Source organism: Andrena cerasifolii, chromosome 1, assembly GCF_050908995.1.
Source record: "Andrena cerasifolii isolate SP2316 chromosome 1, iyAndCera1_principal, whole genome shotgun sequence".
Taxonomy (NCBI): Eukaryota; Metazoa; Arthropoda; class Insecta; order Hymenoptera; family Andrenidae; genus Andrena; species Andrena cerasifolii.
This window is the reverse complement of record NC_135118.1, coordinates 20,393,743-20,420,904: the sequence shown is the minus strand read 5'-3', so window position 1 is coordinate 20,420,904 and position 27,162 is coordinate 20,393,743. Positions and strand designations below refer to the sequence as shown.

The following is a 27,162-nucleotide window of genomic DNA, read 5'->3' as shown; positions in this document are numbered from 1 at the left end:
AATATATTCCTTTCTGCACTGAACCTCGATATTAAGGTGTAAAACCTCTAGTTTCCGAGATAAAAAAATAGTCATCTGTGCACTTTGAAAATCGAGATTTATCGTGAAAATCGTCTTCTAATAGTCGCTATTTTAATAATTTTTGTTCAATTCTTGTTTCCGAGGTTCAGATCGAAATTACAGGTTCTAGGAAAAACATATCCCAAAGAAACCGTTGTGTCTTTATTTTTAAGCTCATCATCAGTGCAAAACCAAAGACACTTTTTTCTAAAACACTGTATAATGATTTAATCAACCTCAAGTGGCGCCATTTGTAAAAATAGATACGCATAAAAAATATATTTCTTTTCTCTACGCGATAGCAATAAATATTGTATAAAGGAAAAGTCTATGCTTGCTTTCATCTCGTTGTAATTAATTCGCAAGAATACTTGATTTTCGAGCGATTGGACTGCCTAGTTTCCTTAAACCCTTTCAATTTGTCACGTTCATATCTTCTGTTGCCTTACATGTCCAACTTGATTCCACTTCCCAAGAATGGCAGTAGTAAGTGTTAGTAGCAAGGACGGTGAAACAAACGAGTAAATGAAAGAAGTAAAAGAAAGAGCATTACCACTTCATCACAACCAATGACATCAAAAATAAAAGGAAACAAAGAATGGAGGATACGAATCAAAAAAGGAGAAAGAGAAATGTGGTACTGACCAGCTAGAAATACCACGAAACCAAAACAAACAGTGCGGTAATAAGGATATATCTATCGTATATGCGTAAATTTCACGCGTGGCGAGCAAAGCATTGACCTCGATCACTCACGATTAGAGTACCGAGCTTCCACTGAATCGTAACATATACAAAAACATTCCCATGAAAAACATTTCGTACACAAGCCTGCGGCTCTCGTATAACGAATAAAAATATATATGACGGTAGCCGATACGATCAAATTTTTTTTCCGCGAAACTCGTTCCAACCGCTGCTATCCCCTTTTCATTATTTTTTCTGCCTTTTTTTTTTATTTTGAAACACGATCTCATGGACGATTGGCCGGCTTGTGGAGGTAAAGCCATACCAACGCATTTCAATTAACTCGATACCACGTCCGCTCGTTGCGTTTTGCAACGTGTACGGCCCGTCATTGTGAAATATGTGTCCCATATGGGACGTTCGCCGGGTATAGGGTTTTAAAAACATCCCAGAAATGGAAATGAAGATATATCGGCGAAGGTGCGCCTAGTGTCGCTGGCAGACCCGTTGTTTACGAGTCAACTTTATCGCGGAAATGCCGTTCCGGTGCTCTAGCCTCCTTCTTCCACCGGCCGACCTTCGCCTCGACTCTTTATTTTTCACCTGGTACTCGAGCTCTTCCTACCTGACGGCCGTTCCACCGCCGTCCCAATGAAATACTAACGGCAATGGCCGCCGCGAAACCACTCGACGTTAAGATGTTGGCCCGTCTGCCCATGAAAATCGAACAGTTCCTAGATTGGCGCGCGATGCTCCGATTGTTACGATAACTCGTGCCACTGGTACGTACTTGTACCTGCCTTTCTTATCTCCGTATTTCTAAGGAACTTGAACGCTGAAGGTGAATATCGCCTGCCGGGAGAGCCGGCTAATTTGCAACACAGAGGATTTGTGGGTCTTGCTTCGCAGAACTGGGTGGTCATTGAGATTGAGAAGAAGATTGAGAAGCTCGTTGAAATTTAACAATATTGTGTAATAAATTTAGAAGACATGACGAACGACATGTCTGTCAAGTGAGCTCTCCTTACAAGTAATATTAAAAAAAAAAGACTGCTACCTATATAGGGAAATTGAGATATGTAAATTTCTGCGACACGATCAACGTTTCAGCACTGCCAGCTAGACAATCGTCGACAAACTTCGAAAGACGGAGTAACCAAGCACACCGCCGCAAGTAAACGATAAATAATCGGTGGTCCTCTAATCGAGAGTAATTACCACTTTCAGCGATCCATCCGCCGTAGCGATAACCACTAATAATACCATAACATTCTCACACTCACTATAGCTTCGCGAGAAAAGAAAATACAAAAGAAAAAAGAACATTTAGACAGTAACGCGTGAATGACATTAACGCATAAGTTTAACGATCAGTGAACAGAAAAAGAAAAGAATACTAATAAACAAGCCATAGTCACCCCATCGTGTAACTTGTCCGCGGCCGGAAACGGCCGACTCAGTCTGACTAACCTTCGATTTCAGGTCCTCCTGTCGAGGTGGGCGTCACCATGTACGTCTTGAGTATCAGCTCGCTATCCGAAGTGAAAATGGTACTACCTCTAGGTCTTACTCAGTCAAATTACGCTGAAAATCGATTACTAAAATCTCATCCCGTTCGTTCGAACTGAAAACATCCCCCACCGCCCCCCACCACCCTCCCCTTTGCCCGAGCAACCATATCTTCTTAGTGCCCGTGTATTCGAAAGAACGATTGCCGCCAATCGTTTACAGCCACAATATCATCTACATACCACACGTCACTGTGCACAGACTCACACACACACACACACACACAGCCAGACCAGAGAGAAAGCTCTCTGAAACATAGCACACAACAGACACATGTACACAAAGACGCACACCTACACTGGATGCATGCACGCGCACAGGAACGCATAGAGTTCCCTCGACCACCCTTCTTTCGTTCCCTTTCTCGCCGAGAATAGTATCCGCGGAACATTGGAGATCGCTGCTTCCTCCGATATTTTTCTTTGCCGCGCGCGCGTGGCCGCCCCCTCCCCCCCCCTCCCACCCCCCCCAACCCCCCCAACCCCTGCAGAACACCCCTGGCTGGTATTCGGTCGGAAGCGCGGGGCACAATATTCTAGGCCAAGGAACGAACGCTCTAGGGAGACGGGGCTTGGTACGCAGACCGGTGCGCCGAGTTTAATGCAATTTTCCGGATTGCTTCTACGATTGGGATAGTCGCCCGATTGCGCAACAGTGTCGCCCGAGATCGATCGGCACCGAGGCGTGCACGAGATAATCGATTAATTGCAGCCCTCGACCGCAGGAAATTCGCAGGTTTAATCTGGCTCTGTCGTTGGGGAAGAAGCCAGGTGGGAGGAGGGAGAGAAAAGGAGGAGTTGTCCCGGGGCTTTGATAGGACCGAACTGCTCTCGCCTCTCGATCGTACGTGTGTCGAGGGCCGATTGCCGCTTGGCCGATGAAATTAGTTCGGTTGCCGTGCACAGAACCGCATCGCCTCGGGCTCTGTGCTCCTTTGATCTGCTCTTCGTTTCGCGAGAACGCCTGTAACCGCGACAATCGCGTAACACGATTACGATCAGGCCGTCGCCCCTTCCGCTCGGCTACGAACGTCCACTATCTTGGCAGGACGCGGAGGAACGACGGGACTTTCGACGGCCCAGCCGTGCGACCTCTCGTCGACACGTTTCTCCGGACCCCCTGGTACTTAATTTGTCGCTGGTTGTTATACGTCTTAGCGGCCCTCGCAATTAATGCGCCGTATTCTTTTACTGGCTCGACGAAGCATTGGACACGACAGTTTGTATCCGATGTTCTGTTCTTCCGGAGCGGTAGAACGATACCCATGGCGGCATTAACTATTGCGTCGCTTTAAATCGTATGAATTGTTTTAAGTGTGAGAGAGAATGCTTAAGACGCGGCTAGGTAGCATTTCCAAATTTCATCGCATGGTAAAGTTTAAGGTAACGGAATTGATCCCTCGCGATGGGTTGTCCCTTGAATTACTCGCCACAGAGATCCTGAAAGTCGATTCTCTCACGCTGTCGAAGAATATTAGGAATCACCCCAGCCACGGTTGTGTCGTCGTTACCGCCGTACCCTGTATAGTTCGATGAATGTTAAGCTTGTTTGAAAATGAATTCTTGAATGCTGTTCCCTTGAAAGTTATCTGTCTTGCTTGATCTACGGGACACACTGTATTAAGCCGTTGATGAAACAGAGTTAAGGGCTGCGAGCAAACGGCCGGAAATACGGCCAGCCACTGTAACTTCGAGAACTATACAACACGAGATGAAGTCGACTTGGTTAAGGGCCTCCGGCCAGCTTGATGCGTTACGTTACGTCCGCCTAGCTACCGCAGTGGCGGCTCCTATTAATGTCAGAATAATTGTGCGCGTGCATGGAACAGGGACCGACACACTCGCACACGACAACAGCAGAAACCAAGAAAATAATACCCAACGAAACAAACACCGAGCCAAAAATGGACAAAGTACTATTTCGCGTGTGTGAAACGATGAAAAAGTGCTGACAACTCTCGTAGGCTACACTCAGAAAAAGAGGAGAGAACAAAATTCCGTAGACTTCGCTATGTACACACTGTGTAATGCGTTCAGCCGCCGTTGGCTCGTGAATCGTATTCGGTGGATGGTTTGTATTCTTTCACACTGTATAGTCACTCTAGAAGGCACACGTTTATTTTTTTATCTCCTTTACCACTCTCTGTTTCTCTGACGAATCTCTGCGACCTAACGATGAGAACCGTAATCGATTCAATCATACTGGAATCTTACATTTTTCCGAGTGTAGACGAATATCACATACATATATATATATATATATATCTTACTGTCTCCTGCTTGTTACTTTTTTATAGCCTATGCTCTCTGAAGCGTGGTCTGCTCTTTTGTCCAGAACGACGAAACGAACGAACACTTTTGTTTCCTCTCTTAGTAGAAGAATAGTATCTTGTTCAATTTTGGATATCTTACATACGCACGACCGTCCCGTTAGATCATTTTTTAGACGCTAGCTGCTATGCCGCGGTTGCTGAGATGGGCTGCCCGCCTGCCACCACTTACAATTATTATTATATATATTCTATATATTTTAATTCCGCCAGAGATACCCCCTGTCGCCCCAGACCACCACCCCGCCACCAACCCCCGAAAAAAAAAACAACCACTACCGTCACCGCCACACTACCTTCACCCCGCCACAACCCCTACACCCCGAACCCCCAACACCCCATGTGTCTGACACCGCACGTATCACACGTTCGTTTGTTCGAACGCGAAAAAGTTAACCGACCCCGTTAAACGCGCCAGGAGCAATGTCCACGCGTCCGTCCGAGTAGCTCATCGTGGAATTTTTCGAGCAGAACCACGACCGTATGATTCGTCCGGAATCGACGATCGCAGTGACAATGACAGCAATCCCGCGCTATGGTCGTCTACCGCGTCTCTTTAACGGGGGTTAGAGCGTTTAAGCGGCGTTCACGAGACGGGCAGGTAGTGCCGACACGCCGTTCGGGGGACGGACAGGTGAAAAGGAGATGCAAACGAGAGAAATGGATGGGGATCGAATCGATAGCGGAGATATAAACGGACTGAATTCTTGCGAGAGGCGCCATGTATAAAGAGACGCGCGTGTAGCTGGTCAGAAATATAATTAGAATTTAGAACGTCACGGTGCTCGGCTAACGGCGCGCCGCGGAACAAGAGATACGGGTACAAAAGGGGAGAGTGTAGCGGGAATGATACAAGAAAGAAGGGGGGATAGGAGAAACAAAGAATTGCGAATGATATGACAGATAGTTGAGCAGGGTGAAGCCAGCTTGCTACGCGGCTTGATGGCTGTAATATACATAATAGCTAAGGGTTATGTATATACATATATGACTAGTCAAGTGTAAATAATTCTTCTAGCTTGGAAAGCAACGTGGCCGACCAGTGCTGTTGATTTGGTTCCGTGCAGGGTGCGAGCTCTCTTCGACTTGTACGCTTGCATTTTACCCCTGACTCTCGTGTCCCCTTCGAACTCGCCACGGAACGTTCAGATATAACCAGAAAGCTAAGGATCATTAACCGTACCGATTCTGCACGCGTAACCTTTGCGCACTCTCCGAGCTACCCGACTAAAGCCCCCCATTCGTTTTCATTCACTTTCTGAGGAAGCACCCCGGTGCCCGTGAGTCAGGGGTAAGACACAGAACTTAACCTTTATCGTCCACGTACAATCTACCTGTCAGATGTACGGGAACCTGGAAACTAGCGGATAATCAGAGCGACCAAGGCCGGATGGTTTTGTTGATTGCAGGTCCACCAGTGGAGGTCGGCGTCACCATGTATGTCCTCAGCATCAGCTCGGTGTCCGAAGTGTTGATGGTACAGTTTGCATTCTCAAACTCATACAGAACTCACATCGACAGCCGCCCGCCCGTTCGTTCGTTCGTTCACATTTCTTTCTTCCTCCCCTCGCTCGTGACCGACGGGTCCTCCCATCATTCGCTCATCACAACGTTCGTGGGACTGTTGACGATTCGCGAGACTTCACCGTGATACGATCGATCCGCGCCTCGGCGATCCGCAAGCAGACCCGGCAACGCGTCGATCGTACCATCGGATCAGCCCACAGATCGCGCCATACTTTCGTCCCACTATGCCGCTTGTTACCGATTGTTTGTTTCTGCGATTATCCGCCGTGCGTGTGTGCTCGCGCCCGCGCAGAATATTCAAATCCGAAAGAACAACACGGCCCGGGCGTAAGATTGATAAATATTCCGGTGAATATTCATGTCGTTACCGGTCCGATCGTCTGAACTCGCGAACGCCCGCCGCGCTACCCCGCGAGCCAAAAGCTGGGAGGCTCGCGCCGTGAAAAATCGTTACCAACGACGACCGGCCGCGGCCTAAATTGAAGTGTTTCACGGGCCCATTGAAATCTCGAGGAACCATCCGCGGGCGGGCGCGAGGAAGCGCAGCAAGGGACACATAGGCATCGCGGCTCGCGATATTTATGTTGGCAGCAAGGGGCATATTGGCACGTGACACGGACACACCATCTGCATACCTACGCGTACACCCAGAGCACACGTACACGTACAGACAGAGAAGGGACCCGACACACACGTCTCACCTACACTACACGGATGGCCTACTAACCTACGTTTTTATAGCTCGTCACAGCTGTTTGGTTGGCTGAACTGTTACAAGGGAACCTTGCTACGTTCCACAGTCTTCGCAAGATATATTCTTGTCCACTTCGTTTATGGTTTATGGTTGACTCGTTTAATTCGATTTGCGATGTTCTTGTTGCATGGCCCTACCCGCGGTGCTCGAATCGGTCCGCGAGGGTGGCAGACGTAGACGGGGTGCGCGGCCGTAGCGGTACGCGAAACCGCGGAACAACGCCGGCTATCGAAAAATGCGTTCGCTCGACCGTACGGGGAGAGGCTGGTCTAACGCTTTTTACGGCTGGCTCCCTGGCAATATCGTTTTACGGCGATTCGTTTTATCGCGCAGGAGGGATTTACGGGGCGAAGAATAAATGCAAGCTGACCGCCTGTGTACAGAATTTTCGGTTCGGACGGGCGCTCCGATATCGCGAGGGGGACGTTTACGGGTGTTATCGTCAGAAATACCGTGGCAACGTTTCACTCGTTCACGGAGATCGCAGAAATGGAGACTCGAGCACTGCTGGCCGCACATACGTTGAGGCACGCATATATACGGATAGATATACGGGGTATGAAGGATGCAATAGTCGCGAATTTCGACGATTAGTCTGCGTGATTGGATTCGTTGAGATTCGCTAAGAAATTCACCTTGATCGCGAAATCCCAGGTAATAGCTTTTCAATTATTTCTAAGTACGTGTTACACTCGAAGTTCAGGAGGTATCGTGTGTCGTAGACAAACCGCTCTTTCGGGAAAAGCTCTTATGGGGTTACGCCACCCTGAGACGCTCAAAACGGCACTAAATTAGACGAATTTTTTTTTTTTATACTATGAAGATGAAAAATATTTCTATACATCTTGTGTTCGGGGTATGTATTAATGAATATATTGTATAAATATTGTACGGAAATATTAAAAAATGGCCGAGTTATGTGCGTTGTCTCGCGAAGCTCCTCGGAATCACTTTTTTCAAATTGGCTAGCAGCATAACTTGAACAATTTTTATTCGATTCACTTGGAATTTTAATAGTACCTTCTATAATAGATTATCTATAGAAGTACATACGGATTTTACGATTGATTAAAAACTTTCTTGCTACAGGCAATTTTAGACACAATTTGGGCCTCAAATTTTAGGCAAATTTTTCGGTTAAAACTGATATGATCTTCCAATGACCACCATTTTTGCAAAAATCAATATTTTGAGAAAGCAGTATTCGGGACTTCTACTGCTAGCTGTGGAGAGCGCCTTTTCAAAAACTGCAAGAATGGAAGAGCACCAGCAACGCCATTTTGATTAAAAAAAATATTTACAATTTTTTTTATATACCATAAGGCATGTAGAATAAAACCCTTAAATTTTTTTTCATTTGTTTTTCAATTTCGCCCCAAAAAATTCTGAAACTTACATATGATTTTCGGGCCTCCAAGGTGGCTTAACCCCTTAAGTGTTGTTGAAAGAATGCTTCACGCTCTAAAGGAACATCGCGCTAATTTAAAAAAAAAAACGATTTATTTGCAATACGTGGCTTACCGTGGCTCTTTCCACCTTTCTGTCGAGTGAAACACGCAGGAATAGGAGAAATATTTCGACTTCGGATTTCAAGATCGAGAACCTTCATCGGACCCACTAAACAGATTCATTCACAGCAACCGTGACTGTTACATTCTTCACACCCCGCATACATATTTTCGCAAATTTCACGTATTCTATAGATGTGTACGTATATAAGCGTGTGCACAGCGTCACGTATGGTATACATATATATATACATATATATTTTCTTTCTCAATATTTTAAGATACGTATATAGCGTAATCATATGGCGTATTGTGTATTGCGTATACTCCTGTAGTAGTCAGAGGTATCTGTTCCGGTGTCTGCAATCGGTTTCAAACTGGCACGAGGCTGGATCGACTTCCGTCGACGTTCTATTTGCTCCGACGAAAAAATTCCAGCCACGGCGGGTCGCTCGAGATGGCATAATACCCGTGAATTACGTTTGCCATTGGTTCCTACATAATCGCCTCCCGTCGAAACGGAGAGCATCACGACCAACAGATGATTGCCGCGTGGTAAATTAAAAAAAAAAATCGAAATTGTACAAAAAGCAAACAACCGAATTCCCAGTGAGACTGCAAAAGGACTTTCCACGTCCCTAAAAATGCCTTGCACTCATTTCAAGGAGCGAGCCGTGGGATGAGCTCGACGCACGATCGAGATCCAGAATGCGAGTTTGGAGCTGAATGTACGAGACTGGACCCCAGGTGTTGAGCCCTGTGCGGAAACCAAATCAAGTCGACACTGTCACCTGGGACGTGACTCGCGATTTTTATACCCGTTGGCGAGCCTCCGCTACGTGAACCCTCGTCTCCTCTTCTTCGCCCTTCCTGCCGTCGCCCAGCATCCCTCCTCCTACAGGAGTCTCTCGCGCGAAAGATCGGCCGCGGTGAAGCGGTCTCCTTCGCCCTCTGTTCTCGTAGACTCCGGACGCAGCGTTTATCGGCCCCGGAGGGTGAAACGGGGGCGACAGAGAGGACGCAATGCTTAGGGAACAGTGGCGAAAGGGTGCCCGATCGCGAAAGAATTCGACGAGAGAACACCTGTCCTCCTATGCCTCCCGAAATTCCCTTGTGGCCAGCCGACGATCGCATATAGCAAACGGGAGAGTATAGCTCGTGCGACGTTGCGACTACGATCGAGACTATACGAATACTGTGTCTATAGATATATCTACATACATATTTCTTATATTTATTATTACATTATGGGTATAATACGACACCTATATATGAGCTGTATCATTGTCAGTGTGTGCAGAACGCTTCTGGTCGCTATCAATCACTATGACGCCGTACACGTTATATTACTATTTATCTATTATATATATATATATTTGTGTGTGCGCGCGTACGCTTGCACGATCCGTGTCCACATTGATCCACGCTGCGTAGCGGAACGTGTGCACGCGTACACACAGAGACCGATCACTCGTCGAGGCGTGAAAACCGCGACGGACACTCTTGCCCGGCGAACAGCGTCCTCGTACGAGTACCACTTTCGCCTATCCGTCATTGGTCGTACACACACCGCGTTCTTTCTCTCTATTTTCATTTCCAGCTTCGACTCGCTTGCCAGCTTCTGCTTGGAACGCTTCTGTATTACAGCTTCGTATCACTGTGCTCTAGTCACTTCTGTTCCGTTCTCCTCGTTTCTGTTGCTCGACGTACGTAGGCGAACGCTTACGCTAAGCGCGAACCGTCCGCCCTGTTCTTAGGGGTTGGAACCGTTGCGGGAGCGTGCTTCGATATAATTACCCACCGATCTTTGAGAATCGTACTTTTGCAGTAGGTTTGGTGCTTGCAAGGGAAGTTAGGCGACCCGGAGATTTCGAAGATTATGCAGCTTTGTGTGCAAGTAGAGTAGTTGATGGGTAAGATAAAGATATTTTTTTGTTGATGTCATAGTTAGGGTTACTGTGTGGTATTCAAAAGGAGGACATGTCCTCCTTGCTTCACTGAAATGCAGTGTCCTCCTATCACCTGAAAATGTCCTCCTTCCAAAAAAGAAACGAAAGGTTCCATCACCAGATACAAAAATGAAAAAGTGGGGCAATCTAGTCCGAAATCGTTTTAAAAGGAGGACGTTGTTAAATAATACTTTTATTATGTAAGTTTACATTAGAATAATCTTGTAGCTACTACATATTCAGACCCTGAATAGGTCTGGGTTAGGTATTAAAGACTGACTCAATACAATTTCAAATATATGAATTGTATGGATTTTTATAATTGTATCTTAAGAAATGAAGAATTCTTGTCAAAAATAAGCAGCTCTGAAAAGTATGCCTAAATAAGTGTACTTTATATCTACTACCTATTTAGGACCTGAATATATACACTAGCGGACAAAAAAGTTACCACTTATTCGATTTGTTCTATTGCTTTTATTTTTTAGCATACATTTGGGACTGTGGTATGTTTAATATGCATATTCTGATGGAGAATTTAAAGTTGTATAAAACTCAGTTAAAGTTGAATCTGTTTAACTGACAAACAAAAGTGTTATATGACATTGAACGGGGTAACAAATTTTTGAGGCCGACAAAGAAGTTACCACGTTTAGTAACTTTTTAGGTTGTCCTAAAAGCAAAAGGTGCCCTAACAAAATATTAGATTTTTTTATTAATGTTCAAAAGTGGTAACTTTTTATTGCCTTTAAAAATGTGTTGTCTGGTTTAATGTTATGTGGGGTTTTTGTTTGTTAGTTAAATAAATTCAACTGTAACTGGGTTTGATACAGCTTTTAATTCTCTTTCAGGATATGTATATTAGGCACGTACTGCAGTTTTAAGTTGATATTAAAAAGTAATAGATGTAGGGTGGTTCGAAAAAGTGGTAAATTTTTTGTCTGCTACTATAGTAGCTACAAGATTATTCTAATGTAAACATAATGTTCTCTTACATAATAAAAGTTGATATCTAAAATTTGGTATTATTTTACAACGTGCTCCTTTTCAACCGATTTCAGACTAGATTGTCCCCTGTCTCATTTTTGAATCTGGTAACCCTAGCCATAGTGCGGTTTTAAGGGGTGAAATCACCCCTTAAAGTTCACTTCTTTTTCGTGGAATATCTCGAGAACGGTGAGAGATGTCGAAAAGAAGTATGAACAAAAGTTGCATTTTTTTTAATATCTACAAAACTGCGTACATATAATTATCGAAAATTCCACACTTTTCAAGTTACCCCCGCCACCAATCCTGAATTCAATAATTACTTTTATGCAGTTTTATAGATATAAAAAAGATGCACCTTTTGTTTAAACTTTTTTCAATATCTCTCACCGTTCTCCAGATATTTCACAAAGAAGAAAATTCTGCATTTTTTCAAGGGGCGATTTCATCCCCTCAAACTGCACTATCGCGCCAACAAAAAATAGATTAATCTTACGCACGAACTACTCCAGTTGCACACAGAGTTGCATAATTTTCCGAATTTCCGGATCGCCTCGCTGCCGGTGTTAGAGCTAGTTCTTTCGCGACGAATAACGTGATCCGGAAATGTTGAAGAGTATTTCAAACGGAGTGTAGGAACGGTTTCTCGTAACGTTGGGGTAAATAGTGATTTAGAGGGGGCTATAGGGTTTAGGCGATTTTTATGTATAGTAGTCGGAGAACGTAAACCGTCCGAACATATATTACGACAAATTAGACGTCCACTGCGCGACGTCGCGGCTGGAGGAGCGCCAAACGAAGCGGAGCTTGCAGCCGCGACGACATCCGCTCGTACTGACATCAACGTATCGTTTTATATCGTACTTTCCAGCAGACTTTTAATTAATTAACGTTGCTCCCCGACTTGGCTATCGCGTCAGAAACCACTTACGCCCACTACAAGTTCCCCAATTAATAACAACAAGGAACTTTGCGCACGCAACGTTACGAACGATGCAATTGGTAATTGAAACTAAAAACTCATTAACGAGCGAGTTGAAGAGTAAACGAAACCGGATATCGAAACACGGGATGCATCGTAACATACGAGTGCACCACTTCAAGAATGAACTTTGAATATAAAAGCAATAAAAAAAAACTCGCCCGCGGCAGTTGTTTTGTTTTCGAGTTACGGATATTTTCATGTTGCGATTGTTCGTTTGACAAGCTCAACGAGTGGGTACGTATAACTTCAAGCCTCCGATGGCAGAGCTGGGGTCAGGCTGATTTATGTTACTTGCTGCTGCTTAATATTTGACGCAGGTGAATATAATGCTCGGCAGAAAATAGAAGCTCGCTGAACTCGTGCTTGAGAAATAAAAGTAGTTTCATAAGATTGCACGATGCAGCTGTCTGTATTTTTTCTTAGAAATGGCTCAGAATAATAATCATTGACTTCAACGCGGACTTCCACGCGCGACCTACATAAATTTTAATTCACAAAGCTCGTTCTTTCAAACATTATTTCCCAAATACCTATAGGGTAATTATGGGAGAAATGTTGCGCTGGGAGAGGCGTCGCACTTTCAGTGTTTCAGGGTTGTCGGGAATGAAATACAGCTCTGACGATTTTATTTGTTTCGGGCTGGTGGATTGGGTTAGATTAGTAAGCGAGAACGTGTTTCTCTTATTACTTTGAATGATTTTGTTATTTTTCGAGGTAAACCTACCGGGTGCATCGTGTTTATTTTTGCTTTTATAGTAGTAAAAAATTCATAGTTCTCCGTGATATAACTTTTGTAATGCGTTAAAGAGACTCTGTGGAATATTTTTTCGCCAGAATAGGTTACTTTCGACATAGCATGTGGAAATGCGACAGTGCGGCGCCTCTCCCGGACATTTGGAACTGATGCCGTGCTGCATCTGAAACTAAGTCGACTAAATTATGCTTTTCATTTTTAAAAAGTGTTTTAAAATAGACACCGTGATATCTCCAGGCAAATTGTTTGGTTTTTAATGACAAATCTGATAATTTTAAACATATTTGTGGACTTTTTACTCTTTTTCACATTTTATTTCTATTTTAAGCGTAATGAATGTAGATGAAAAAAAGAAAAACAATTAAATGTATAAAAGCAGAAATAATATCTGTACCAATTTAACCTTCCAATTTTATTGTATTTTATAACTGTATAAAATAAAACTGTGCTTGGTGTACTTTGATTTAAATATTTTGTTTTTAAATAGAAAGTTAAAATGAACAATTTGATCTTAATTTGAAGGTTGATGAATATTAAAATTTTCTTTTTCTGCGATGCAAGTAGTAGTCCAAGACATTCAACTATCAATATGCATCTTTGGAGAAAGGTTCGATTGCAAACTTTAGATACGGTGACAACTTCGCGTAAGTTCCGGGAACTCTCCCACAATTGCCCTACACATATCCATTCCACAAGTTTTAGCAACTCCATTCGCTGTAGCACTCTATCCTTCACTCTCCATCCTATACCAGCCGAATTAATTTAACACGAAAAGGTATGAACCCTCGAAGCCGGAAACATTTCCACGGCCATTTTTGTACCTCCTGAGTCCAACCTTGAAGTGGTGTCCGCGCGTCAGAATGAAAAGTGCTCCCACGTTTAGTCAGCGCGGCACTTTCAAGCACGCGTTGGAAACGTCAGAAAAATATCGCGCCCGCGTGTACAGAGGGTCGATGACGACGGCGAGCGTCGCCCGGGGTTGAAATCCTTCCGCCGACGCCGGGAGAGTGAGTGTCAGCTGTTATTGGAGTTGTAGAATGTCCAAGTTTATTCCGAACGGTCCCCCTCCCCTTTCTGGATCACGCTCAGCGAAATTTCGCGCCAATAACGGTCGCGGGAATTCGGCAAACTTCTACGTTTATAATAGTCGTAAAATTCCCGTCCACCGTCGCTTGTAAATGGACGGACCGGGGGAGGGGGCGCCGGTAGGTGGAAATAAAAAAAAAAAAAACGAAATGAAAAGTTCTGTACGGCCGGGGGAAGAATGGGGATCTACGCGTGACGCGGGTCAGATTTATCGCGGCAATTGTTGTTTATCGTGCACGAAAATGCGCGCCGTTTATTTTTCTTCTTTCCTCCTCTCCCCCGTTTTTATTCTGTCTCGTTGAATCCATACACCGAGCTCGTGCGACCGTTCTCGCGATTCCTCGCCGCGCAGAAAAATCATCCCCACGGCGGGTGTATATTCGCGAGCGAACGCGCGCGCTGTGATTCTAAAGTGCAACACCGGAAGTGTTTGCATACGCGTATCGTGTGCGTAAACGTACATATCGAGTGGAATCGCGGAAGCGACACTCCGCGCCGTTCCATCGAGCAAACTCCACAGTATACCCGGAACCGTCTGTTTAGATTCGCGCGACGGGTGATCACGACCCGACAGGGGAAATATTCGGTAGCAGGTGTATTCGGGGGAAATGTTTAACGCGCGGGTTAAAAGCTGATTTTTATAGTTTCGATAAATCTGTCGCGATGAATCTGGTTAGTTGGAGGGAAGTTTAGGGGGGAATGGGAGCTACGACAGGCAGTGGTGTGAATTCCGGCGCGCTCGTCACTCAGAGGAATATTCAACAGCTACCATTTCACCGAGATTCGTATTTAATGAAATAAACGTTCGATACCGGCAGCACGACCGATGTTGAGATTTACGCTGAAGCTCCAAGAACTTTCAGATCCTGCCGCATATATCGTTGCCACTGTTACCGAGTCCGAAGTTCGATTAGGCATAAGTATTCACCTATTGGTTAGACTTAAGATCTATTCTTCGCCGTACACGTAGACGGTGCATGCCGCTTTATAGCGTCTCTCGTGGCATGCTTGCACGTAATAGTCTTGCCCAAGTAGTCATAGACTATGTATGGAATACATATAATCACCATATACACAGGTCCATGGCACCTTACCGCTTTCGCGTGTACACACGAAATACCCTCGCGCCGCGAAACTCCCCCGACTGAGATCGACCACGCCGACAGGGATCCGATGCTCGAGTGAACCGTGCGCCGAGCGATACGGGGCTCGGTACAAGCCGTGTAATTTCCAGTTGTATCGAATTATCTTGCGAAACTTCCGACTGCCGGTACAGATTTCACCAACGAACCGCGAGTGCACGAGGTGAGCCGCGCGAGATTGGTACTGCGAGGCACCTTCTCGTTCTTCTTCGGAGACTTGAAAAGAGCTTCGCGTATGAAACGCTCGATTCCAATTGAGCTTTCGAAACAGCATGCACAGTATTATTGGACTGCATCTGTATTCGCATTACGCAACATATGGTGCGATCGAATTGTTCTTATAAACACTTCGCCTCTCTGAAAAAGCGATCTCTATCGTTCCCTTCTGTAAAATCTGTCCGCATTGCCAAAGGCCAAAGGGGTCGACTGAAAATTTAGGTGACTGGTTCAGTGGAAAATGAAGTGTCTAAGCTGGCCGAAGTTTAAAGGTCTTCGTGGGGATCTCTGAATCTCCAAACCTTTCGCCATTCCGTACGGAATGTAAATGCAATCATTCTTTTTTTTTTTATAACGCGATCGATACGTCTGTTACTCGTGTTTGATAAGCGAACTTTTAATAGCGTCTTCGCTAGCTCATGAAAGTTTTAAGCGCGCTTAAATGTGCCCACCTGTAATTACGCCCCTCTAATAATAGAATAATCAGGAAACTTCGACCTCAAATAATAAATCTAGCCATCGGGGTTCGGCTGATTGCGCCCGAACTCTTCGCCTCGGTCACTTAAACTTTCTTTATCGGGACGAATTACTCGACCCTCGTGGCCCCTAATTTACGGCGAACAGCACGCTACAACGTTTCGACGAATATCGCCGACTGCTCGCGTCCAAATGGAATCGCTTTTCCGTTCTCGCTACTCGAACGAAGTAATTAAAGTTTAAGCGAAGATCCTTGAATATTTCAAAACGCGCAACTTCTTTCAGCGGTGGGTCTATTTCAAGCCGCTTAAATCACGGTATTCCTGCTTGACGATCGACTATTAAAGCGACGGGAACCTTTGAATATTTAATCTTTTCACTCACACCACCCCCCCTCCCCCTCCCCCTCCCCCTCTCGATTCGACTCGCGCGTAATCGCGTTCATTCAATCGGGCCCCGCTTCCCCCGTCATGCGTAAAATTTTTGATTGAGCGTTCCACGATCTTCCGTTCCTCTGAACACAAATAACCAGCCACGAAATCATTTATTATCGATGGGAGTCGTTCAATTTTACGGGATTTCCAAGCTGCCCTCGGTACTTGGCGCATCTGCACGCGAATCGCGGACGTTTAAATCGCGTCGAAACGGTGGAAGAGTATCGCGAGCCATCTGCATCCCGGTTGCAGAAACTGCGCGATTTCGAATAACCGAGGATCAGATACACGTGACAAACTGGGGATGAAAAATCTGCCGAAATTAAAGCGGGATCCTCGATTCGCGTTCAAACATCATCGAACGCAAGCTGAATGTCCCACCTGCTCCACAGAAAATCTCCTAAGCTAAAAGTCCCTAAGCTTTTTATTGTGTTGCTTGGGAAAACAACGCTGCAAACGTCGGGAAAGCTTTGCCGAAGGGGCTTGTACACGGGGAAATTTGTCTGAACTCGAAGCGTGAGGTGAAATGGAACGTTGAAGGCGACCTCGATAATGTTACGTGAGGGTTGTATCGATTTTGCAATTTACAATCTCTTAATTCAGTCTTAATGCGGGTGAATCGTATACTTGGTTACATAATATGTATGCAATCTGCACAGTTTCCTATGGGCCTCGATTAATCACGCTCTACCGATTACGTAATGAATATTGTTCGCGTCTTGATATCTCGCCAACGATCTTCATCGAGCAGTCAGCACTGTTATAATATTGGACACTGTGGTTTCACTGTTTTAAGCCAGTTTCTGATAAGAATACTACGTATCGAAACTTCCTATCGCAGCTTTCTCATCCGTGCCACGCGAAGCAGGCTACCAACTCGTTGCAACCCAAAAGCAGTCGTTTATTTGCTCCGGAGAAGGTTTCAAAGGTTCATAGAGTCGCCTAAATAAACGATGCAACAACTAAAACAGCAGCGACGGATTGATATCAGAACAAGTAGCCAGCGTATAGAATTTTTAGAAATAAAATTAATTAGAGATGGGCAAAATTGTTATTCAAATAAAAATTGTGGATTATTTAAATCAAAAGTTTGGAGAACGAAAAATGTTAAAAAAAAAAATTATTCGTCATTTTTCGAATAAAGTTAATCCGAGTTAACTTATTTTTTTTTATTCCGCCCGAATTTATTCGACGCTGAAGTTGAAACGCTCGACGAATAAAAAAAGTAACTTCATTCATCGAATAATCTAAAGTTAAAGTCACTTTTCTGCGATGCGTTATTTAAATGTTTTATTTAGTTAATGCCCGGCTGTGCCCCATGATTCGCCAATGAACTTTATTACACGTGTCAGTCACCTGAAAGTTACGCACCCGATAAAAAGAGTCACTTATCAGAAAGTTATAAAAAAAAAAAAACGGAAGAACCACTCAATTCACTTTCGCATCACGCGCTCGACGTGGCCAAGGCAGATTCACACAAATTCGAGTGCGCGCGGCCGCAATTATCCGTCGCGTACTTGAGCAGAAACGTTGTTGGAATCCAAAATCCCATTGCATGGCTGGAATAAACGACAGAACGAGTGAGAAGCTCAGCGGCAGACTGGCGTCCAGGACGGTTTGCCTAAAGGGAATTTAGCCGGTCGAATTAATCCGAGGTTGGCACAGAGGGCTGGGTGAAACGGAACGTTGAAGGAGGCCTCGATAGGGTTACGTGAGTGTTCAAGTAGCCGATTTCGCGCGTTACGATAACCACGACACGGTTGTACGGACACAGAGACGCCGACGATATCGGTCGACAAGGGTTTTAAGGTACCTGTCGACGTTCACGATCTCAGTTCTGCGTTTCCTCTCCCATTACCGACCGCTCGAGCCCCTGTCTTATCCGATCGCGTCGCTCTACGTATCGTTTCCCCCCGTCTTACGTCTCGCTATTTCCTCGATCTCGTTTTAATCTCGCGACTATCTCGTGTACAGCGATCTTTCTCTCTCTATATATATATATCTTTCTATCTCTATCTCTCTGTCTATCTCTGTCTCGCAAGATAATTCACTCCCGTGGAAAGACGCTGAATTTCCCTTCCGCCTACCTCCCACACCGAGAGAGAAACAGGCGCGCAAAAGGGGCGAGGAAAAACGTAAAAGAGAATTAAATGGTTTTAGGGAATGTTTTGCCTGATGACATTTAGCGGGTGTTGCGCCAAGATCGATTCAGGGAAGTGCAAGATAAAATTAATAAACAATAGCATTATCGGTATGGGCGAGGTCAGTGTCGATGCTTTCGACGTGAAGTCGAGGGGTTCGAAGGGACATCGTAGGGTGGTTGTACCTTTTTAAATGAATGCGTTGCGGAAATTTGAAGACCATTATAATTTTTTTTATTATTTTTAAGCACTATACATATTCAGTAGTTGAGTAATAAGTTTGCGAATTAATTTTAAGAAAAGTTACAAAATAAGACTTCTCGTGCACCATTGAAATATCAACTTATTACGAAAGGGATGGCAAGTCTTCGGATATTCGAACAGCCTTTATTTAAAAAGAAAAGTCACGACCACTGTGTAATGTCCCCAGCAGGACCCTTAAATTTTTACCTGACCGTCTTTCGAATATCGCTTATTATTTCATCTATAGTTGCGCGGGTGGAGCAACCTGAAACACCCTGTACGATCGCCCGTGTAGGCATTTCAAGGCTCGTGAATATTCGAGCGTGAGCCCGTTGTGTACGCCGATAGATAAGCCGCGTATTTTGAACGCGCGGCGTATCGAATAAATCAGGGTGTATTTAATCGATGTAAATCTATTTATTCGCACGAACCAGGATCAGACCGTGAAACAGGCGGTCCGCGTTATCTAGCCGCGATATCTGGCTCGCGTTTGCTTTCTTCCTCGCGCGGCGGCGAGATTTTATTATTTCCAACGAGCTCGCTGTACGTTCGAACGTAACGTTGTTAGTTCACGCGCGTCGCGGCTCCATTGTTCGTTCCACCCGCGGTTGGAGCCATTGCTACCATTCTCGAATCGTCGCGACGACGAGGAGCGGGACACTGGTTGCTTAGATTCGATAACGGTGCCCCTGTGACTTTTACGTTTTTCCATGTCGTTCTTACGCGCGCCTTGGACCATCTGCGATTATGACGAAACAGTGTCTAATGAAAGCTCCTCCGATCTCTCCTGCCAGGACTTCACGCTGGATTTTTACTTCCGGCAATTCTGGACGGACCCGAGGCTCGCGTTCACCAAACAACAGGACGTCGAGACGCTGAGCGTCGGCTCGGAGTTCATCAAGAACATCTGGGTGCCCGACACCTTCTTCGTCAACGAGAAGCAGTCGTACTTTCACATCGCTACCACCAGCAACGAGTTCATTCGTATTCATCACTCGGGGAGCATCACGCGTAGTATACGGTGAGTTAAGAACGACTTTCATAACGAATTCCGAAACTGCGCGCGTTCTTCTTGATTACCGTTGCCACCGCGTTGCCCGTCTACCTGGCTAGCTATCAGTGCGAATGCAGTTAAATAAGTTGGTTCGTTTGAAGTTTTCGACACCTAATGAAAGCATTTGATCTGCCAGGTGATCTAAGTTTTTTAACGATAGAATCAATTGTATATCGCAAATCAGTGGCGCACTCACAAGGAACACTATTTAATTGATGATGGGATCACGCAGATTTTAGTATATATAGATTGAAAGTATTTGTCACGAAGGTCACGAAAATGTAAATTAAAGATGCTCCCAACAGCTGGTCTGGCATTGAATAATCAACAATGGTGGAACAGGGGAAAAAAGAAAAATGAGGGAACAGAATGACAAATCTGTCTGTTCAAATTTAAATATCTCTATTATATGAAAATACAGTATAGTAAATGAATGATAATTCATTAATGATAGATAATAATAAGAAAAATTAATGATAATAAAAGATAATACTAATGATGTCAGTAGCATGTTTAGACTGTCTAGTTGATCAAGGTGTGAAAGAAACAGTGTTCGCTGTTGCAGTCATTGTGAAATTTATTATTGCTTCAATCACTGTTTTAAACCTTCTTGTGGACAAGATTATCATAAATATTACCCACTGCTGTGATTTCATTAGTTCATTATAATTTATTATCACTAATTTTTTCTAATTATTATTCATCATTAATCTATTATCATTCATTTACTATAATGTATTTTCATATAATAGAGATAATTAAATTTGAACACACGGATTTGTCATTCTCTTTCCCTCATTTTTCTTCTTTCCCCGGTTTCACCTTTGTCGATTTTTCAAGGTCAGACCAGCTTTCGGAAGCATTTTCAATTTACATTTTTGTCACCTTTGTGACATATACTTTCGATCTATATAAAAAAAATCTGCGCCATTCTATCATCAATTGAATAGTGTTCCTTGTCAGGATTTAATCTTGGGGGAAGCCGAGTTGAAGGGACAAAAATATTTTAAACAATAAATTCCAGTTTCCTTTGCCTTTTACAAAACCCCTTCTTTGAGGGGTGCCGGGGCTCCTTGCCCCAACCCTCTGGGTGCGCCACTATCGCAAATGATATAAAAGTCTACTGTGACATGTAGGAATTCCATATGAATCGTTTGAGATGTTTAGTATTATTCGAGGTGTCACGATCCAACTATAGATCGAGTCCTTCACTTGTGAAAATACGGAAGCTCTAGAGAAAAGTCATTACACAATGCCGGCGAAAAGGGAATCGATGGATTCAAGAACCAAGGGGGATTTTCAAGTAATGGAATAGATTTTCTTCTACGAAAAGAGCCGCGCGATGCAACTGTCACGTTCAGGCGCGATTGCAGCCCAGGTTCGATACCCCTTACCGCCAAGGAGCAACCGAGACACTTGAGGAAGCAATTGTATATACCAGCCACAACAAATTTGTTCCCAGCCTCGGTCGCCACCGCTTCCACTCCATTCTTCCTCTACCCAGATCCTATCTAACCTGCTGCAAACCAGTCTGGAGAGTTCTGGCATTAACGCCACTGCTATATTCAGACGATCCATACATACATGACTTCCCTGTGCTCACTTTTTCCTTTATATTACATTCCCTTCTTCATCTAGAAACTTAGGAAGACTTCCTAGTGTGACGGCTGAAAAAACTTAATTTTTCGAGAATTAAAAAAAGAAAGAAGCACTGCCCGTATCATTTTGCGCGTTTGTAGCTTTATTCTATCACCTTTTAAGGCTATAAAAAATTTGTAAATAAAAATAACCATTTACAGCGGAATAGAGCATCGTGAAGAGAACAATACCCTTCCAGATGCCAGACCTGATTGCCAAAAAACCAAAAGTCCCGATCCAATTCAAATATATCAGGCACACTCAATGGACGTTACTTTAAAATTAAAATTGTATAGTTTAGACGTTACTTAAATTTTTTATAGTCTGAAAAGGTGATAGAGTGAAGCTACAAACGTGCAAAATGCTACCTGCGTGCAGCACTTGTTTCTTTTTTTAATTCCCGAAAAATTGTGTTTTTTCAGCCATCACATTAGAAAGACTCCTTAAAGCTGATCCAAATGTGGTAGAATAGGGAAAACACTGAGATAGATTGATGAGGAATAATTCCCCTTCTTCTCAAAAGGAAACATTCCCAAGCCGAAAAATCGAGATAGAACATAAGTTTAAATACTTAAAGATATTTTTGAATTTATATGCTCTATCACACAACTAAAAGAAAAACAAAGTTATATTAAAAAAACGAAAAGACGTGATAACTTTAAGGGTGGATTTCACCCCTTCAGTGAATGTAAATGTAAAAGTTGCTCCTTACACACTCCTATATGCTCTGCATTCACACGAAGTTTCGTTAAAATCAGAATTTTCAGCTTAGAAACGTTTCCTTGCGAGTTCAAAGTATTCAGTCAATATCTTACAAAATACAAAATCGGATTCTAAGCTGTAATCACCGTGGTGTTTCTGTGTTCATAGGAAACAATAGGATATCATTCGAAGAGACGTAATTTACGTAATTAGAGAAACGTCATTACCCAAGATAGCTACGGGGTAGACACACTGAACGGAATTTTTACGTTTGTTGCAGTTTAACGATCACAGCATCGTGTCCAATGAATCTGCAATACTTTCCCATGGACCGACAGCTCTGCCATATCGAGATCGAGAGCTGTAAGTACGCACGTGCGCGTGTATAAATGCATACGTATATACATTACATACGAAACTGAGGAGACAGTCTGAGAAAGATTCGACATCCTTCGCCTCTGTCCACTGTTACACAGACACGCCACATACGTTACATGGAAACATACGATCCCTGTTTTATCATTATGCATCAACAGTGTCGATCCTGAGAATGCCGATCGGCGTTAAGAATCACGCACCTTAACGTTCGCCCCGCGTAACATCAACACGTAACTACACCAAAGAACTAGCTCCAAATTACAGATCTCCCTCGACATAGGCCTAGGGCATACTATCGACTTTTTTTTTTATCAAAATGGAATCGACATTTTATCAGAACAGGTCCAACCCTGGACGAGGTTCGATCCAAATGAACAATATATCCGACAGATATCGATGGTATGCACTAGGTAAGTCTTACAAGGGAACATACCGAAGTGACAATCGCCGATTTTTATACGACTTTGGTGGAAAGTAGTTCTTACAAACATATGTGACACGTATTTTTCTTAGCGGCTGGCATTTGTGTGGAAGGGGTGAAAACGACCCTCAAAGTTGAGAGCGAGAACTGCTGGAGCTAGGAAAACTGTGTAAATGGCAAAATCGTGTATTTTCTAATAAGGAAAGCAGCTGTGCAAACAGAATAAAAAAAAAAGTTTATTTAAATAATACGTTAAAAAAATCGATTTTTTTAAGTCTGCACAGCTGTATTCCTTATTAGAAAATACACAACTTTGCCATTTACAATATTCCTCTAGCTCCAGTAGTTTCCAAGTTATTCGACCAAACATGTTTCCCGCCCTCAACTTTTAGGCCTATTTTCACCCCTTCAATATTAATATCAGCGGATAAAAAATAATACATGTGAAATACTTTTGTAAGAACTACTTTCCACCAAAGTCGCATAAAAATCAACAATTGTCACTTTGACATGTTCCCCTGTTAGTTTCGAACAAAGATTCGACTCAATCGGAAGTCAATCAGAGAGTGTCATTCAGATGGATGGTCGATTGCCGTTGAATAAACGCGACTCAACTGTACATCGCTTTCACTCCTTTTTCAGATACGCTCAGAAAGACGCTCCTACCGTGTGTACATATACGCGTCGAGCGTAAGAGAGAAAAAAAAAACGGAAAGAGACTAAAAAAATCTCGTATGTTCTTCTTTTACACGCTCATACGAAATATCGTTACCCGGACAACCACGATCCAACCCCTTCTCAACGTGAACCCACCCCAACCCCAAATCCCTTCCTGTTTCCACCTAACCCTTACTTCCCTCTGTCTTCTCTATCTTCTCCTCTCTAGCTATCTATCTATCTGTCTGTCTGTCTGTCCATCACTCGCCACTTTACACACGCTCACCCGACAATAGTCAGCCACACTGATCCGGCGTCATCGCCGTGGATCACCTTCATTCACTCCGTCTAACTCATTCACTCACTCACTCACTCACTCACTCACTCACTCACTCACTCACTCACTCACTCACTCACTCACTCACTCATTCACTCATTCACCCACTCACTCACTCACTCAGTCACTTACTCTCTCACTCACTCACTCACTCACTCACTTACTTACTTACTCACTCACTCACTCAATCTCTCACTCACTCACTTCACACATTCACTCACACATTCACACATTCACTCACTCACTCACTCTCTGACTCACTCACTCACTCACTCACTCACTTACTCACTCACTCACTCAATCACTTACTCTCTCACTCACTCACTCACACACTCACTCACTCACTCACTCACTCACTCACTCACTCACTTACTCTCTCACTCACTCACTCACTCACTCACTCACTCAGTCACTCAGTCACTCACTCGCTCACTCACTCACTCACCCGCTCTCGCTCACTCTTATTGGGTTCTCTAGAGTGTTCACGATCACTGTTACCTGTGTGACATTGTGAACACGCGCGATTGGACGCGTGTTTCGAGGAATCGCGACCACGACAAGGGAATCGACGCAACCCGCGGAAGCTTGAAACGGAAGGAATTTGAGTGTTCGGAATGGTTGACATACAGGAGCAGGAAGGGTTGAAGGATCGATGAGTGATCGGTATAGAACTTTAGGCTGATTGAAAGCTTCACGATTGTATCCCCGAGTAAAATATCCTGCCAAGCTTCGAATTCTATGAAACCCAGGTGGAACTCCTTTGAAGGCTATCCAAAGGCAGTGAATCCTCGTTCCGCCAACGGACATCAGAGATCGAATCGAGTCTGTCCCCCGCCGCGATCAATCGAAACACGCGTCTAATCCGGCAATTAAGCACAGTGTGCGACCAACAAAGAGCACCTTGACGAGAATCGTCCGCGACAGTGGTCCAGGACGACAATCTCGATCGAGACGCTCGCTGTGTATGCAAATACCTGGCCGTCGACTTCAGCACGAGACGAGTCGGCGGCACACGGCTCGATTAGACGAGCCGCTGCGTATAGGCTGCCGCATAGTGTAACGAGAGCATAGAGAGAACGGGGAAAGATGGTTTCCCGTAAGCGAGAAAAGGATCTAACGCCCCTGGAAACACACCAGTGTACGGTGACACGTACGGGAAAACTAAACAACCACCTTGTTGTGTCGGGTGCGTGTTCATGTGTGCGAATGTAGCCTGTCCGTCTTCGGCACGGACGGGTGTGTGTGTGTGTGTGATGCGTACTGTCACGAGCTCGCGCCGATCCTATCACTGCTGCAAATTGCACGCGGATATTGGGTGTGTGAAACCGAAAGAGGATGCCCGGATGCTCTCTTTTACATAACGTCTATTCCTCGTGCTTTCCAATGGATGGAACATCTTATAAACACTCGCCAAGAGTCCAGTCCTCGAGCACCGCGCCGTAAACTCGCCCCGATAAAGCGCGCTAATTGATCAGCTTTTAAAACGTCTATCGATGAAAGTTTGGCGGTAAAACGAAACCGCGACGGCCCGCTAGAAATATTTATTAATAAACCACGGGGACAGCGACGCAACCGATTAATACCGTTGCCGGTAATTACGCTGGCGGTACAGCGGCCATTAAATCATTGTCCCGTTCTATCAATAAGTTCGGTAATTGTACCGTTTAATCCGGTAGCCGGGTGTTCGCCTCGGACCACGATAACCGCGCGAGATATTATCGATAGCCGGTGTTAGCTCCGATAAAACTCGATTGCCCGGGGAATAAAAATATTTGCGAATACCCCAAGGTTCGTTTGGTGAAAATCGCAGGAGAATAGTGTACGTCCTGGTGTCTACATTGAGCCTGACCTTGCTAGAAGCTGACGGGAATAAAGGTTGATCAGTTGATCAGCGTGGAATAAAGTCTCTCTTATTCTTGTCACTTCTTCGTAAGTTCAAAAGCGATAGGGGTGATAAGATATACACCGTCAAGTCCAAGTACAAAGTATTCATTCAACAGCTCAAAAAGTTCTAAGGTTTCATTAATCACGCATCCAAACGATCTTTTAAAAGTAGCTTAACCCTGCGGGACTTTCGACTCTCCGAAAAGACCCGATGGAAAACTCGACGGCCGCTTACCGTCAACGCGCGTTCCACCGCGGTGACGTTGTAGGAAATCATAGGCACGTTAACGGTTTCCTCGAAAACATCAGCGTCCGTTTCGCCGTGTCTTTGGCAGTTAGATGTGCACGCAAATAAATGACAAAATCGCGTGCACCGTTATTACGGCTAAATTACGATCAGGGGGGTAGCAGCGGCGGCGGAGAGGGTGGCTGGGATGATGAGGAAACAAAAAGAGTCGTGAAACGCATCCGGTGCCTTTGATTATACCGAGCCTCGCGACTATAGCTCCGGATTGGTAATCTATACCCGGGGACAATGGAAAAAGTTTCGCCCCTAACTCGTTCCTGCTAAGAGATCTATATTAAAAGTCAGTCGTTCGCGCGGGGCACAACGACGAAAGGCCGCCGGAAGTCGGACACTCGAGATATCAAAGTGACTTGACCAAGTTCGTTGATTAGTTTCGGACGGGCCGGAAAGCCGGATCGTGCTTTCGCCCTTAATTGCTCCGGCTTCGGAATTATTGCCGCCCGTTGCGAAATATTTCTGCCCCGATCCCTGCTAACCGCCGCTCGCCCCGTCGTCCGTCGCGAAGATGGTAATTAACAGCAATTAATATCGAGGCTGATGCTACTTACGTAAATGGATGAAGGGCCCGCGTCTGACGACGTCCCGGCTGGCTTTCGCGGAAAGTTCCTCGGTACCTGGAGTATTAAATCGAATGTAATTAGTCGGAGCCTTCGGCTAATTCTTGTTTGATAAGCGAAATGCACTTTCATCGATGCGTTGAATGAAATACAGGGTGGATGTAAGTATTGCGGTGGAATCGAGAAGGGGGTGAATTCCACGGGACGAAAGAAGTCGAATAGTTTGAATATATTGTTTCCGTATGGATTTGAGAATTAGTTGGATACACGTAAGTTTCACTGACAAGGGAAGTTAGGCAAGCCGAAAATTCAGAATATTATATAACTTTGTTATGTAAGTAGAATAGCTTATCTGTAACACAAACGTATTCTTTGTTGA

At 44.5% G+C, this 27,162-nt stretch overlaps 2 protein-coding genes across 6 annotated transcripts in view; one reads left to right on the top strand and one right to left on the bottom strand.

Annotated features, from left to right (window-relative positions):
* The window catches only part of LOC143378348 (uncharacterized), a 305,064-nt gene that overhangs the window by 250,280 nt on the left and 27,622 nt on the right, over window positions 1–27,162 (bottom strand). Inside the window, exon 2 of the mRNA XM_076830025.1 lies at window positions 26,775–26,840. Within this exon, the coding sequence (XP_076686140.1) occupies window positions 26,775–26,840 (66 nt within the window). The remainder of the gene's footprint in view (window positions 1–26,774; window positions 26,841–27,162) is intronic.
* Window positions 1–27,162, top strand: part of Rdl (Resistant to dieldrin) — a 97,924-nt gene that overhangs the window by 56,908 nt on the left and 13,854 nt on the right. For all 5 annotated transcript variants that reach the window (XM_076829988.1, XM_076829987.1, XM_076829986.1 and 2 more), the window contains exons 3-5: window positions 2,230–2,297; window positions 19,643–19,869; window positions 22,523–22,605. In XM_076829988.1, coding sequence (XP_076686103.1) covers window positions 2,230–2,297; window positions 19,643–19,869; window positions 22,523–22,605 — 378 coding nt within the window. The remainder of the gene's footprint in view (window positions 1–2,229; window positions 2,298–19,642; window positions 19,870–22,522; window positions 22,606–27,162) is intronic.